General features: G+C 40.5%; 1 protein-coding gene across 9 annotated transcripts in view; it reads right to left on the bottom strand.

The window, feature by feature from the left end:
• Positions 1-306: 306 nt before the first annotated feature.
• The window catches only part of SWT1 (SWT1 RNA endoribonuclease homolog), a 42,874-nt gene continuing 25,686 nt past the window's right edge, over positions 307-17,494 (bottom strand). For 3 of the 9 annotated variants that reach the window (XM_074877124.1, XM_074877125.1, XM_074877127.1), the window contains 3 exons: positions 8,652-8,718; positions 7,685-7,749; positions 307-1,446 (listed from right to left, as the gene is read on the bottom strand). In XM_074877124.1, the coding sequence (XP_074733225.1) occupies positions 1,341-1,446; positions 7,685-7,749; positions 8,652-8,718 (238 nt within the window). In that variant the 3' untranslated portion in view covers positions 307-1,340. The other 6 variants (XR_012629926.1, XR_012629927.1, XR_012629929.1 and 3 more) reach the window with 6 other exon arrangements.

Raw genomic sequence — 17,494 nt, 5'->3', positions numbered from 1 at the left:
GGAGGGAGTTGTGTGAATCTGCAGCCGCTCTTCCCTAAAGCCTCACTAAAGCAGATGGGAGCAAGGACAGAGACATCCGCTTCAGTTGACCCAGCTTTCCCCCTTTAGGATACAAACTGCCACTAGAAGTTGTTTGAGTGTAACAAAACTCATCCCATACCTGGAAGGGAAACAGCCCTTAAAATGAATTTTGCTCAGACAGTAACTTCAGGCCCCTTCTCTGACTTCCCCATGTCTGGGGCCAAGACCCGCATTAAACTTGCATCCACAGTAATGAGGTGAAGTGAAAGTAGAGCCACTCCAAGCAACAGCCGTGCAGAATTAACTGCTATTTACTGGAACAATAAATTATATTTTTACAATAAAGATTTTTACAAATACATCCAAAAGTTAATACCAAAATAAACCCTTCTAGAACTTTGCCAGTCATCTCTTCTCTGTACAAATACATACAAGGCAGAGGTAGCTTCAGAGGCCACAGCAGCACAGAGAGTGGCTTTCAGAAAGTGGTGTGGGCTTAAAGCAGGCTTGAAAGCGACCACCGGTACATTCAGAGAGAGAGAGGGAGCCGAGAGGAGAGGAGAGGAGAGAGCCCGGGAGGGAACCCCCAGCCTTGGCAGAGGAGGGGGCAGCGGCGGAGGAGTTTTCCAAAAGAACACTGCGAGCAGGTTCCGCTCTGTGGGGACTAAGTATCTTAATGAAGGAAAAACACCCCTTTCCTCTGAAAAGAGGTCCAGGACAAACACACCTGCGTGAAGGGGGCTTTTTTGTTTTGGTTTTTAAAAAAAAAATCCACTTCTTCCCCCTTTCTATATCCTCTCTAAGCCTCAACTTGTTCACGACAGGATATGTACACTGTACCTGTGTTGTGGCCGTGGGGGCAGCAAGCACCCAATGGGGCTGCTGCCCTTTCAGCCCCCAGCTGTCACAATATAGTCTTTTTTCCCCCCACTTGTCACTTCTAAAGTATCAGCAAAACAGCAGCCTTACACAGATTTCCCTGTACAGGCGTGAACAGACAGAGCTCCTATGGCGAACGCCTGGAACGGAGAACACCAGCCCCGCCCAGCTGCTGTACCCCAAACCAGCTGCAGCGCTCCTCACCTGAGGCAAAATTCTATTGGCTTCCTATTCTTAGCAGAAATTCTGACATTTAACCAACATAGGTAACTAGTTGGGGTTTTTTCCTTCAACCCTAAAACAGCACCCTCAAGAAAAAAGGTGGCAGATGGTGTTGGCTCCTCGAGTATCTCCCTCGCGCACCCCGGAGGAGTTGGGCTTCATTTGGAGAAGGCAAAGGGCGGGGGGGAGCGCGGCCGCCCCGAAGCCCAGCCCGGGTGTCACAGCCAGCCCCTGCTCCTGGCCGCTGCCTGAACCGATGCCTGGCACTGCTCCATCGTCTGCTCCAGCTGTGCCAGCTGGCAACAGCCAACTTCCAACCTCGCCCTAGGGAGGAGAAGACACACAGGTTATCAGGGCACGAGTGACCCATTTTACAGACAGGAACATTTCCCCATATGCCTTTAAAACAAAATTCAAAAGGATACTAATACCATGCTTTAACTCTGACAAAGGCAGAGAGTACTCAGTACCTCTGGAAATCCAAATGTATTTTTACCTTTATAGCAAAAGATCACATGTATTACTGATCTGGCTAATCCCTGCGTGTCCCCAGGTGTAACCTGCAATGAAATCTTTAACTAGGAACAGCCTAAGAGCCACTGAGCAGACAGACTTTAGTTCAGTCTTCTCAACCCAAAACTCAAACCTCCAAATATAAAACATCACTGGTCTTTACTGAATGTGTTTAAGCTGCGAATCAACTATACATTTCCTACAGGTTTATGTGTTGCAGATGATAGAAACAAGTTCTACCCACAGTTACGACCTGGTCAGAGACTGATTTTAGGCTTCTGGGACAATCTGACTTCAATCTTTACTGGCTGCAACACTTGTTCTTCTCGCACTCACCCGACATTTGTAATTTTTCTCATAATCTGCAGAGTGTCACCGATCAGTGACATTTTACAGGCTTCTGCTCACACGAGTTAAATATTGTTTAAATTAGCTACTCCTAAAGGGACTTAGGATCACATACTCAATATGGGACACCTGCACTCAGAAAAAAATACTATGGGAAACATTTTTTTGGAAACAAAAAACCCCCTAAGCATGCATTTCCAGTAACCACAACGATTCCTGTTTTGGAACATATGGCAGGCTGGCAAACAGCGTTGAATGTTTAAACAGCAGCCATTCTGGCTCAACAAATGCAAAACCTTCCCAGTTTCAATGCTCTTCTGAAAGAAAGCGAAACAAAGCTTCTGTCCCTCAGAGTGCTTTAATAAAGGTTGGCAAAAACGACCAGATCCAGGATGTCGTTTCCCCACGTCTAGTTGCATAAAAATCACGTGTAGGCACTGAAGCACTGCAGGGCTGCTGCATTTTTATTTGCTCACACAGTTTGACCTACGCAGTTTGCTTTTTTCTTAGCTGCAAACCTGCCAAAATGCCTGCTCTGGTTTTTCTATTTGAACTTGGAATTAGATGGTAAAATTGGTTAAATGGTAAACAGCAAGGAAAAACCAAAATCCTCATTTCTTAATGACTTAAGCTTGAGTATTTTGCAAATACATTGGCTATTGCACTTAGGGAGCAAAAAAAAAAAATAAAAACCACAGATAAGGTAGCTGAATTCTAAGAGTTTAAAAAAATGACCTCATGCATACATAAAAAAAAGTGTTATTGTAAACAACTAGCACAGATTTTCATGTTCCTGCTTGTATAAGCACGATGTGCAAGAGATGCAAAAATTCCCCTTCACCCCTCTGGGGAAAAGGACCCTGTGCTCTGCCCCAAGCATTGTGCACCCCTCCTGCCTACTCACACCCTCCCGACAGCCCCTCCGCACACAAGGTACAGAGGGACTAGCAACCACCCTACACGTTATCCCCTGGCTCATTTCTGCAGTATTTCCAACCAAACGTAACCTCTGAGGAGCAGCAGCTACTGGGAGTGATTTGTTGCTGTCCTACTAGGAAAGTGGCTACAGAGCTTGAAACCAGTTGTCCTGACTCACAATTTAACACAATTTTGAACTAAAAAGGGATATGGCAGAAGACAAACTATGCAGTTGTGATGTGTATATCAAAAAGGCAATTTCCATAACACCCAAGAAGTAGCAGTGGCTTTTGCTCTAAAGCTGCTAAAACCACGGATTTTATATGACCACCTTAAAACAACCAAACCACAGCTCAGGGAAGAGGCAGAGTTCCTTTTTACTTTTTACTGTATTATGTAAAGGTAATTTTAAAAAATAATCGGCATTGAAGGGTCACTTACATCAGCTTTCTTGACAGAATGGGGATTTGGAAGGTTCAATTCAAATGATCCTTCATATATTTACATATAATGTATTTACACACAACATGAATCTCTTGCCTACAGTGATTTATTGTTTCAAAAGAGGAATCTAAAGGTGATTACGTAGAAAACATTTTGTAACTTTGTTTTCCCAAAAGATACTTTCTCAAGAGACCATTTAAAAGGTCCTCAAAAAAAAAAAAAGAAAAAAAGCCAGGGTAAGTTACACAAGTGCAGCCTGAGGGCTACCAGACCAGCCTCTGAAGGAATTTTTTTTCCACTATGCTGAGCACAAAATTACACCCATTATTTTCTTTATGCCTGTATCGAGGCAGATCTATATCCAACAGCTAGATTTGTTAGTTTGCTTTGGGTTTTTTTTTCCACTTGATCAACTTCTTTTTATATATATTTTTAATGCAGTTCAAACTAAGGGATGCTTTTAAGAGGATACACACCATATCCTGCCAGTATTTTTTGCTCTCACAGGGAGCAGAATTGGCAGATCAGCCCGGCGGAGCAGGAGATTAATTCTATCACAAAAAGCAGTCTAAACGGACAGCATTTCTCCAGCAATAGCCTGCAGCACTGGCACAGCTACTCTGACAAAAGAACATCCCTCCTCCTGATGAATGAGCTCCATCCATCAGCTACAAACTGCGCCGGTGAGTTAGGCACTACCAGGCAGCCAGTAGTAAGCACACTGAGTACTTACTCAGCCTATCAGTCAATTCTGTGTAGGGAGCCGAGAGTATCTTGACGCCTCAGCAGCACAAGTTACAACCCCTCCACAACAGTGAGTGCCTTGACAGTTTTCAAGCAGAGCTCTTAAAAACCAGTGCAGAAAAATAACTTGTCTGAGACATGAATATTTCATTACCCTTATCTCAAGTAACATTTTCCCTACATCATTCTGGTGGCCACTGAGTAACAGTAAAAATGGTAAATAGTACGATGCTACACACAGACTTTTACACCCAAGAACAGTGCAACATAATTCAAGTGTAGTTACTACAGTAACTAGAAATAATGTTAAATAGCTCAAAAGAGATTGTTTCTGCACCCTCCAAAACACCCTGGATTGCAAATAACTTCCACTGAAATGTGTGATGCCGCTGTGGGACACCCAGGCTGGCAAAGGGGGGTACAGGGCACTGAAAAGGACTGTCAAGAAACAGGAGAAGGGCTAAGGTTTGCAAAAGATGCAGTTAGTACTCCCCGAGTACCCACCAAGCCCTGCCTAACTCAGTCGCCTCCACCTCCTTCGCCAGTTCACTGTGAGGGGGGTGCACCAGGTGGAAGAGCGATAGGAGCAGTGTGAAAGTCACGTGCAGCTTTCGAGAGATCTACTTAGACACCCAGGCCTCCAAACAGTGTGTTTTCTTAGTTCAGAGAAGATCATAGGCTTGGAAAATAAAGCCTGAATAATTCTTTCTACCACTTACCCTTTACATCAAACCGTCAATTATTAAAATCATATAAACTGTCACTGTTCAACAGTGAAAATTCAAAAGCCTTAGAAAGTACTAAACAGGTAACTATAAGTCTTCACATTAACTGTTTGCCATAAAAACCAGAGTGACCTCTCTGAAACTCTTCCTACAACCCAGCAACCCCACTGCCCGCAGCACCCGCTTGAATGGGAAGGGAGGGAGGCAGAAACAAGGACTTTAACTAAACCTCCCTCGATCTACCTAATTCTGCTGCTGAAGCAGCTCAGGACTGTGGTACGTTCCCACAGTTCATAAAGCAAAAAACTTCATTCCAATTAAAAGATTCACCAGGCTGGGATGTTCCTAAACCCACTTTATCAGGCCTGAAGAGGCAGAAATCCAGGGCCAGGCCTGCCGTCCGCCCCCTCGCAGGCCACTGCCTTGCCCCCAGCAGTGTTGGTAACTGTGACCCAGCTGACTCGGTCCAACAGACCTTTCTTGTCTTGCTGCAGGGCTTTGCTCTCACCACATCTCAGTCTCTGCCAATATAAGGATGGGGGACATGCAGAAGCAATGGTGGGGTGGGTGACCCCACCAAAAAAAAAAAAAGGAGAGGTCTATGACAGGAAGGCTGGAATCTACCAGGTCACCAGCAAGCAAGTTCAGAAAAAATTTTTAAAAAGTCATGTAAGAGTTTCTGATGGAAAAAAACTTACTTTGCGAGTTTCTGGAAGATGCAAAAAATTGTTACAATGGATTTCTGGGGCAGGGTCAGTCTTTCTGTTCCATTTATATGCTAAAGATCTGGACCCCAGTCCTCGGCTGGCGTCTTCTAAATGCTGCTGCGATACCAAAGCCTACGGCAGCACTTAGGGATACAAAACCAGTGAGAATTGTGCATGTAGCTTTGGCTATTTAGCTCTAAGTAGTCCTTGGTTCCTTCTCCCGATAACGAGAAACCCGTTGGATCAACATTTCAAGATGAGAGTGTCTTTGGTATATCCTGAAAAAGGAACAGGCAGAGTACAAATATTCTAGACTGGAATTTATCTCCCAAAGAATTCGGAGGCCAGGTTGAAATAAAAACGTTCACTGGCAACTGAAACAAGGGGAAACACTTTGTTCAGCATGTTTCTGCCAAAGCACGAGTAATTCAGCCTGCCTTAAAGCAGTCTCCTTTCCTGTGCCTTTGCTCTCGGAACATCTCTTTTTAATTAAGCACTTTTAAAACCTCATTTAGCACCTCTGCTTTATTGCGTGGAATCATATTTTATTTCACTTCTGTACTACCAATTAGTTTCATTGCTGTAATAACTGGGAACAACAATTAGACACAAGTAGCACTTTGAAAATGCATGGATTGAATTTATAGCAACAGATCTTAAGCTTTGCTTTGTTTGCTTCATATGTTTTCAACAGCTGTAACTTATACGTAACAAAAATGCCGCTCTCACTCTGGACTGCTCATCCAGAAAATCTGGTGAGAAAGTTTGTTTTGGCCATGAAATCTACTGTGGCACACAGAATTCACAACAATGGTCCAAGTTTTCAGACTTCCTGATAAAATATGGACCTAGGGACACCTTTCAAATATCAAGAAACTGCCGCCCCCTCGCTACCCGCAGAGCAATACCGAAGGCTGTGGTACGCTGCAGGTTTTATACAGACAATGATGGAGATGTCCACAGACATCTGAAAATGTGAGAACTACAGAAGTGCTGGCCATCAGCGTAAGACAGTTAGTGAAGCTTCTAAACTACTTTGCACTACTGATACGTAGGTTGAATCTCCCCCTCCCTGCATAACTTTTCTCCCCTGATCTAGCAGTTTGCACTTTCAAATTCACAGATGATTTAGAAAAATCAGGATCAATCCAGGCAAAGGAAAGCTTTTTAGAGTAATTCACCTACTCAGATTAAAACGATCTGCAAGCCTTTCAGACAGCTGATGGAACCATGCTTCCTATCCTGGCAAGTTACAGCTAATTCATATCCATATAACAGCAGCACCAAAGAAAATATTTACCTGTGTTTTACTATCCACTTAAGATTATTAAACAAAACATTATGGCATTTTAAAAAACCTCACAGAACCTGGATTCACAAGCCCTCAATTACAGAAAGAAACCTTTTACGAGCCAGAAACTTTACCGTAAAGAACTTGCTTGACACTCATTTTTAGATTAATGTTTTCAAGGCCTTTAACTCAGCTGTACAACAGAACATTTATTTTCCTGTGACTGAACTGTAAAAAAGCCTCCTAAAATGGAAACAAGTACTTGGAATCTTACATTTGTTTCTTTTTTTCTAACTGTACTTACAGATGGCTTAGTAACAAACAATGGCTTAATTTATGATTTTAATAATGATGGCCACAATGTAGCACAGCAGCTGCAGATATACCCACTTTTCATGGTACAGTTCAATCATTTGAATAGCCTTGAGAATTGCAGGGTTTTTTCCTCTGCTGATTTAAGCAAAGTTCTCAGAATAATGAGTTCTGTTACAAGAAATACCTCCCCAAAACAGAATTTCAGTTATAATCAAATTCATTTAAAGGCAGTCTCATGCTCTAGCCTGCCTTACAATGAATGCTGACCTACATTGGCCCTGCCAGCCACTAAGCCATGAATTCAAAACTGGCAGAGGAAAGAGGGACCAACATCTCACCTCAAACAGCTGAAAATCACTGTGTAGATCTAATTTAATTTCTGTCCTCTCCGACTCTGTTGTAATAGTAGGTCATTAAAAAAGAAAACACCCCCACTCACCTTCCCTACGCCCCTCCCTTATTTATCCAAAGGATTTCTCTTAGGGTACTTTGGTTAATACAGTACATGCTAAAATGCTGTCTCAAAACCCATCTGATGTGGTCAGTAATTGGCTTACCGATATATCTCTTGTGAAACACAGTCATAAAGCTCCTCAGCAGTGAATTTTATGCTGTTATTGATCTAAAACAAAGAACAAAGAATTAACATAGTAATTTACCAAGTATCACATATCGGTTAAAATTATACAGCTGGTATAACAGATATCATTAATGTATTACCTAACAGGCCCTCAAGTTGAGGCAGGACATAGAACAGTCATGCTATGGTATTATAAAATCAAATATTACAGATTAACAATCATGATTGCATATAATGGGAGTGATAGATATCATTTCAGCTTCATTTTCTAACAAGTTCTGAACAAATTTTAAAAGACCTTAAATAATTCTTCCTCCCCTCTTCATTTACCCTATAGTTCTACAGCAAATGAAGTTCTGATTTGCATTCATTCCATAAATACAGGCCCAAAAGCCAAAGATATCTTCCTGTATAGGAGAGGACTGCAAATCTGAAATATGTCATATACCAAATGGAAAATACCTCTGTTCTACTGCAAACATTCATTTCAATTTCTCTTCTTAAAATCTTTCAGCACAAATTACTTAAAACTTCATGAATAACTGGTAATTTCAATTTATCTCTTCTTCTCTGAACTGCAGCCAATATTCTTTGTAGACCTACCTAATGCAACGTACTCTCTCTCTCTTCTTAAAATTACTAGATTAGGGATGGATGCTTTGGTGACTTCACCTTCAAGGCTTTTTACTCTCAACAGTGAGTCATTCACAACAAATGAGTGCTCAGAAAGTCAAGCAAGCCACTCAGATACCGGTAGAGATTTGAATAACTTTTGGTAGGTGCCAACCAAAAATATATTTTTATGTCCAATGCCTAACATAAGCAAATATTCAACATTCTAACTTAGTGGAAACACAATGATGAGACAGCTAACCTTGTAACTACTTTAAATAAAAAAACATAACTGAAGGGTGTCTGACAAAACATTAAAGAAAACTTCATACCTCGTTGCTTATGAGGAAGTTATAGAGTGTCCAAATATCCTGGAAACTACTGGTTGGGGTCAAAATTCTGAAAAAGAAAAATTTTGGGATTCTTTTAAGCAAGTATAAAAGGATTCTATGGAAGAGTTAAGAAAATAGTCATAAATGCTTCATGGGGGAAAAAAAAATAAATCTGATTACCTTCTTTAAACAAAAAGGAAATGCTAATCTTTGAAGAATTTTCCCTTCCATCCCTTTCCACTCCTCTAAAAGAATCAAGTGAGCTTATTATTTCTGTCAGGACTTTCTGTGAAGGTTTTTCCCTAATTAAAAATTCAACTGATGTTTTTATGAGCAATTTCTCTATATAGATGGCAAGAAAAACAGCCATAATTAAAAGCCTTTTGTTTCACATAAGCAAAGCCTGCTGTACTAATGTGGAGCAACAGAAAAGTGACACGCAATACAGAACTTTCCCACACCAGCTAAAGCTTTAACTCATGCCCTCCGGTATTGTGATGTACAGCTCAAATGCTACACTTTACAGACCATTTTTGCTACTTCTAATAATAACCAATTCCCACCCAATACTGAGAAGTGAAAATGGGATTTGAGAGCTGAAAAGAGGTGTCTTTATGAAGAACCCAGTATCATGTGAAATACTGGTATTTTAGCCAGGAATGCACACAGCAGCCAGTGACATTTCAGGCTTTCCCAAAATCTCGTCCTCATTCGCCACGTTAGAAGCGGATACACGACCCCCAGAAGAGAGCATCAGCTTTGGTCGTGCTGTAAGGTCTTGTGAAGTTCCGAGAGATGTACTCCCTTCTCTGCAAGGCTCCAAAAATGATCCGATAAGGAAGTGATTATCTCAAAAATTAATTCTCCTAATCTGTTTAAGCAGATATAATGCAGTTATAACTCATTTTGCATTCACTAGGGAAAAAACAGAACCATTACAAAATGTACATTAAAATCTACATTAAAAACCACGTAACGCTTCTGCCTTATGTTAAGTTTCAAGTATGTAAATAATGAATTACAAAAATGACTGGATTTGGAAAAAAAAATTGAAAAAAAAAATCTTTTTGAGAAGCTTTATTTAGTTTCCCATGGGAAAGTGCCCAAATTCTCCCCTCCTTCCCCTTGCAAGCTGTAAGCCTTTATAAATGAATTAATTAGGAACTGAAAAAAACCCAGAAAACTAACAGAATAAGTGAAAAATCCCAGTTAAAGACGATACTGTATTTTAAACAGGCTGGAAGACCATGACACACCACAGGATTTATGGTAACTAGGAAGTCCGCTGCTTATTTTCATCATGATTTTACATAGGAATTATCACTGTTACAAAAATTAGTCACACGTTCCTTCCCCCTTCGTAAGGACATGTACCCAGAATTTTTTTCTTAAACTAAAACCTTAACCTGCCAACTAAAAGTCAGCAAGAGAACCAATTGGCTCGTTGTCCTAAAAATACCTCGAAGCCTTCAACTGCTTCCTCAGTGAGAAAGCTATCAGCTTTGACAGTGTAAAACCCCGGCAGAGACTATTTGGCAAACATCCTTGGAAACGCTGGGAAATCTTGGCAGCTCAGACTGCATCGCAGCTTAGATTCCCACCGACCAGCTCCATGTAGCCATTAGCCAGCAACCCTGTCTGCACGGGACAATACATCAGCTTTAGCTATCGTATCAGTCATCTGCAACATCAATAAACGAGTGTACCCGAGCCTGGGAAAGTGTGATTTCTATTGCTGATGATTTTTGTACCACTCCACCCTCTATTTCATGCAAAAAAGGAGGAAAGCTTGAACGTCTGTTTTCGTAAAACTGAGTGCAGAACCGTACAAAACACAAAAGGTAAGATATTAGTAATAACTTCACCTGAAGGCCATCCCATGTTGCCACAGTATGTTGGGGCAAAATAGGTTCATTGCTGTATTTTTCCTGCTGTGCCAAGGACACAGATACAAAGGTGCTGGGTAAGGCTTACTAGGAGTGGCTGAGGGAACTGGGGGGGGTTTAGTCTGGAGAAGAGGAGGCTGAGGGGAGACCTCATGGCCCTCTACAACTCCCTGAGAGGAGGGTGCAGAGAGGGGGGATGAGTCTCTTGACCCAAGGAACAAGCACCAGGACAAGAGGGAATGGCCTCAAGCTGCGCCAGGGCAGGGTCAGACTGGCTCTTAGGAAGGATTTCTTTGCAGAAGGGGCTGTTGGGCGTTGGAATGGGCTGCCCAGGGCAGGGGGGGAGTCCCCATCCCTGGAGGGGTTGAAGAGTCGGGTTGACCCAGCGCTGAGGGATCTGGTGGAGTTGGGAACGGTCAGGGTGAGGTTCATGGTTGGGCTGGAGGAGCTTCAAGGGCTTTTCTGACTGAGATGATTCTATGATGCTACAGCTGGGCTGTCAGTGGGAAACCCAGCCAGGCAAGCTTCCTACAGGAAGGATGGAGAGTGGGGAAAAGGGTGGCTGGTGAGAGAAAGACCTGTATTAATTATAGGCTTCTTGATTCTGTGGAAGAAAAATATATGTCTGAGCTACAAAAAGGTGAAGGAAGAAACTGAGAGCAGAGTGGAAGGCAGGCTTAAACAGTACTGCCTTTCCCTCTGACTGTGTGGCATCTCCACGTGGCCTATTTCTGTCCACTTGACCCAACTTCCCAGGGCACAGAAGTGGCTAGAAAGTTTCACTCCGTTGTTCTTAAGAAGGCTACATCTGAAGAAAACCAGTTTGAAAGTAATTTTTCACGCAATATTAGTCCGGAATTCCAAGGTCATTTTTAGCCCTCTGGTTTTGCCCAGACCTTTAATTCTACTGTTCCTATGAAAGCAGCCAACACACTTCCCACATTTCCTTTCCTCTCACAAATGCAACACCGTGAAAGCAGCAGCATCATATATACTATATTTGGCCTTTTCTCACTTAAGGGAACACTTTTCAACGATTACTGGAGAAAGTAAACAATTTATTTATTAAACTTTCTGAATCTCAACACCAGTTAGGATGCTGCAGACTTCAAAGTTATTCCACTGGTGTTTCTCAGACTATGCAGTCTCTGCCCTCAACAAGGTAACCCTCACCCTCACTCTATTCATTTCTTGTGAGGACATAAAATTGAAAAACGTACTTATTTTTGTACTGCTGAGCAAAGCATCCTAGCAAACTTAACTTTATCAGTTTTGCACCCTCTAAGTTACCAGACCCCAGGTGGATGTACAAACTGGCCGTGCTTCCAGTTCTTTGGAAAAAAACAAAGTAAAATATGTAAATAAGCATACAAGTAACTTAACATTAAATCCTGTGACTTATTTTATGGTATTTGCTTGGATTATGACAACAATTGCTTCTGGGTTTATGACATAAAATGAGAAGTCTGACATTTGGCTCAAAGCTTTACAATATCTTCAAATAAAAGGCATTTGTTGTTTTCAAGGAAGAAGCACTGCTACACACAGAGCACTGTACTGAAAAGAAGTTGGTGAGAGAAGAGCTTGCACCGTAACTTCCTCCACAAATTCTTAACAGGTCAGCATTCATAAAACATGCTTATTGCTGTTTTCAACTAAATAGGAACTGGGATACAAGCTTCAGTCTTGGAATATATTTTTCTGTAGAAAACTGTAATGCATTCCTGTCTGCAGGGCAGGGATTCCATACAACCGCTGCTGTCTACTGGTTTTAATCTTTTTATGTTCATCTCCTTAGCCACCGTTCTGTGTTACAGAAAACAGAAAGAATCACTTTGTCCTTCCTATCAGCACAGCCATGCAAAACTAAACTACAAACAATTCCACGCTATGTACTTCAGCTGTTAATTAATCCAAACAGCATGCTCTGAGCAGGTGTCAGCACGGGTGCTGGGTGACATAGAAGCTGGGTTGCAACTAAAATGCAATCTGTTGATCAAGCTAACAACTATAGTATGGTTCTATGCAGTTTTCTGAAAACATATAGTATGTAAAGTAGAGAAAAGCATGTCATAGAAAGACACTAAAAGTGACTATGGGTACCAGCTACAAAACAGAGGTTAGATACTGTTCTCGGGGCAGAAGGGAAAAAGGAGAGAGTCAGACTTTAGTGATTTCTATCTCATAAGCAATAGGGCTTCCCAAACCACTCGGAACGTTTCTTTACCTACTGTCCTGTCACCCATCTGATGCCACACGCATGCATAGAGTGTGAGATACAATAACCAAAAATGGAAACAGATAGGAGACAGCTCACAATGGGGTTCCTCCCTTGTGCACAGAGAAGACCTGGGAAACAAACAAAGCCTATTTAGAAAGGATCAGAAAATTAATTTATCAAATAGAAGGAAAAAAAAAAAAAACAACAAAACAACACAACCCACAAGGTAATCTGGCAGTGAAAGCAGGTCAGCCTGCTAGCTGCTCTCAAACACTAAAATCCGGGGCAATGACTAGTAAAGCATATGGATAAAAGTCACATGAGACTACATGGTAATCACTCTCAACCCAGCCCAGCCTCTGCACCTCCGTGTTTGTCACACTGAGCCATTCCTCTTTAAGAGTTCGATGTAATCGCCTGCGGCGTAAGACTGGTAACACTGTCATAAAGCATTAACCAATTCGGTAAACCTGTGCGGTTAATCAAAAAGGTGTAGGACTTAATTGTATAAAAGTCAACCCATTAAAAGCCCTAGTTATCCTCACTGTCAGAATACCAGGGAAGCAAAAAAGATGAGAAATGGAAAAACAAAACTTCTGTGGCTTATTAGCAATTCCTCATTACACTGCACTGCAGTAAGGGCCTCAAACTGGTGTTACAATGACCAACACATGCCAGAGTTTTGTTCAGCATCAACCTATTGGGAAATTAAGGGGATTTTTCCCAAAAGAAAATCAAGCTCACGCCTTCTTCTATTGTGGAAGTACTTCAAATGTCAGATCCTAGGGTCACTTTGTCTAGACGCCTATTCTTTAGCTTTACAAGGTCAGAAAGGGCCATAGCTTTTACAACACTAACTCATTTATTCTAACTTTTCTGCTTTTTAGACTGCTTTCAAGGCAACAAGGCTTAAGCAGCTGCCACAGCATCACCTCTGCCCTGCACCTTGTTAAGCACTGGCCAATTTCAGCTGTATCTGACAGAGGCAGCTGTCTTGAAACTTTTTAATTTCTTACAGCTCTCATTAAAATAGGCAGAAGGGTGAAGGACAAATTTGGCCCCTGGCAGCAGAGAAGGCTGTAGATAAATTCAAATGTGATAGGAGATGGCAAAGAATCAATGTAGAAAAGCAAACACTAGAACAAGGAGAAAGCCTTTTGTCAGATACTGCACATTTTCAACTATATCAGACATGATAATTAAAGGATACAATACTCCAGAAAGATGAGCTTTGGAAATGCTATTATTGATATCAAGTGGTCATTTTCTTAGTAACCAAGGGGATGTTTCCACACTAGTGCTGGCCCCCGGGGAGGGACATTTCTACCTACACCATCTCTCCGCAAGATGCCCTATGGCTCATCCAACCATAATCCTGCTCTCAGCTGTGCCAGTCTGACTACGTGTGGTCAAAACGCTCCGTGGAGGAGGTTGTAAATCCTCCTCTTGCTCGCAATTTGCAAGTTATGCAAATGACAGTACATCTCTTCTCCAGAGGTCAAAAGACAGCTGGTGGGCAGCACTGTTAGCCACAGCCGCCACTAAGAAAAGGAAGCAGGAGCCATGCCCTGAGTTGTATCATGTTTAAGTACAGTCTTTCCAACACCCATTCCTCATGCATAATAAATTCTGTTTACTTTGGAAAACCACACAAAGCCCAGCACTCTGAGGCAGTAATTCAACTGTTCTCCTTCATTGGGCCAAGAACATTTCGGGTTTCACCTAAATAAATCAAAAAACAAACAAACAAAAATCAAACAACTAGTGATAGGAAAGTCTGATACTTTTTGAACTGGGAGTTAATCTCCATTTTGTTTCCAGAAGGAGACTGCATGTGGAGGAAGATTAAAAGTAGAGCTCTTAATCTAGAGACTTTATGACAGAAATTACTAAATGCCTTGGCAGTCTAAGGGAATGAAGACAATTTTCTAACTAGACACCAAGAAAAAGAAACCTCAGTTCCTCCACTGACCATCTGAATAAGCAGAGAGGAATCAGTTTCTCTGCATCTGTAGAATTCTGTTTTTGAATCAGTAAACCTGTATAACTGGTTTCAAGTTATTTAATGCCAAACTATTAAATTCAGTGATCAGTTCTGATACAGTAATGCTTTCCCGAATACTGAGATCTTAAAAAAATTATACTTTTAATTTACAAATGTTTATGGAGACCTCATCTAAATCAGTGCTTTCCATACAAACAAAACCATAGGTAATTTGAGAGAAATTCCATTTAGATAAAACATTAGAAAAGCAGAATTCAGGTTCCTTACTGCAGTAAGTTACAGAGAAATATATTTAAAGCTAACACTATAGTAGTATAAATATTTATGAGTATTGTATCTAAGAGTATATGTTGTAAATTGTGAGAGACTTTAAAGTTGGCATGTGAACAAAACAATTATTTCTTAGCAAACAGATGAAAAAAATCAAACTAGAAATAACTGTATCAATTCACCAAAGACTAAACTTTCTTTTTCTTTTCTGTTAACAGGGATTTCTTATCTAGAAGTAACTTGGGCAGGGAACATGAAGACATGTAAAATTCCCTAAGGGTGCTTTGCATCAGAAGTTATATTCAGTGAAGGGAAAACGTTGGCTGATGTAAACCACTAAAGATACATTTAAATGCCACTGCTGAAGCCTTTAAAAGGGTAAGAAAGCTACCTGTACCCAGTATTTTGGTCAGTATGTTAATGGGAAGATTTAACAGCAACAAGACACAAAATATGTCTCGGATGACTGATCACGAAAACCTACGAGTACTTGCAGCCTTCTACTGGTGTTGGTGCACACATTACTTTCAACAGGTTAAGAGCGAAACACACCCTGCACTCAGAAAGCAGAGAGAAATTATGACGTAACTTAAATATAGAGTCAAGTATATCTCAAGTATGTATACCCCCCAGCAGCAATACCTTGCAAGGCATTCTGCACTTATTAGAACAAGATCTGTAACAGTTAATTGTTGTGATAAGCACTTAAACCTCTTTTCTTTCCAGAGATGAAGGGCCCAAACATCTTCCAGCAGAATCAGTGGAAGAATTTCTAGAAGTGATGAAAGATTTAGCACAAACTTGAAAACCCCAAGTTGTAGAAATACTTCTCTTGCCTCAAAGAGCTACTTGAAAACCAAGAAATTATTTTAAAGATTTTTGAAGATAATTATTTTAATTTGTTTTAAGGATTTAAGAGACCTTAAATTAGGTCCCCTAGTTAACTGGTTCCAAATAATACCCAACCAAAATAATACACAACACAAATACAAGAGTAAACCATCACTGAAAACAGTCAGAAATATTATTCAATTCAAAATTATTTAAAAACACACCCTGGTTTTACAGTTTGACTTGAAGTATAAGTTTCAGGTGTTTAATAATCTTTGATCATTGCTAGTCAATGCAGTATACATCAACTTATGTAATACCCTCTGCTGTGAAAAGTAGAAAATAGGTCATGAGTTTCATACTCACTTTTCAAGTGAGTAAGTCTCAGGATACACACTGATACAACAGTGGCTGCAAGGATCAGCTGTATTTGATGAGACAACTAACACATAACTTGTCTAAATACATTCCTACTGCCAAAATAAGCACATCAGTTATCCACAGTTGCTAACCATACTAGTTATTGTCTTCATTTTAGAGCTGAAGTACTGTAAAACATTTATGGCATGCAGTATTTTGCAGTATAAATACCATTCTGCTACCAATGTTGTCTGAAGAAGAAGCAAAGATAAAATTAAAAATCTGTATGGTATGACAAAAGTTACAAAAACAGGGTAAAAGCTGTTAATAAGACCTCTTCCATGAAACAGGTCTCTTTTCCCCCCCCCCCCCCTTTTTTAATATCTGTATGTCATAAACAAACAGATTTCTGGTCATCAAGTCTGAATAGCTGTACTAGTGCCACAAGTGTAGTTGTTTTTTAATGAGGAAGGGTACCATTACATACATTGATCTCCAGAACTGTGATTGTGCTTTTCTAATTGCTTTTAACAATCTGAAAATCTGAATTTTTAATGCAGCTGAACTTTCAATATAACTTATTTGTAAAATTTCCAGACTTTCACAAGACAGTTTCTTCTTTGTTCTGGAAGGAATAGAAGGTAACACAGAAAAAACTTGTATTTTATCACTAAAAGCTATATTACCTCTATATATTCAAGCTAGAACTTTTTCACTACTTTTTCTCCACACGCCTTCTTTTCTGCAATCACACCATTAGATTAACTATAAGTCACTGAAAGGAATTTTTTTAAAAATGAAGAAAAATAAACATACTCCAAGTTCAGTTTTAGAAAGGCTGAGTGACCTAGGCAAAAGGAGCCTCCCTCTCACTTTTGAAAACTTCAGACTGCTTGTTTTAATACTCTGTAAAATACATAAACCTACAACGATTCATAAACATGGCTTCTGACTCTTTGGAAAACCTATTCAGAAGTCTCTAACTTAAATACCTAGACTTGAGACTAAAAGAGAAGATGCCATGTTACAGTCCCTCTGAATTTCTTGCTCCACAATGCCCCCTACTGCAAATCTGCAGAACAAACTCGGAGCAGGCATTTCCCAAACACAACCGTGCAGGAAAATTACTCCACTCCGAAAGTCATCCTGGATGCATAAATAGTGTATTTCAGTTTAGCGGTTGGAAAAAAAAAAAATTTAAAAAAACATGAAAAGAATTTTTAAAGCCATTTCAAAGGTATTGAGCGCCATGGTAATCATGTGGAATGGA

This window comes from Strix uralensis, chromosome 8 (assembly GCF_047716275.1).
Source record: "Strix uralensis isolate ZFMK-TIS-50842 chromosome 8, bStrUra1, whole genome shotgun sequence".
NCBI classification, from domain to species: Eukaryota; Metazoa; Chordata; class Aves; order Strigiformes; family Strigidae; genus Strix; species Strix uralensis.
The sequence above is the reverse complement of the archived record's forward strand: the minus strand, read 5'-3'. Positions and strand labels throughout refer to the sequence as shown.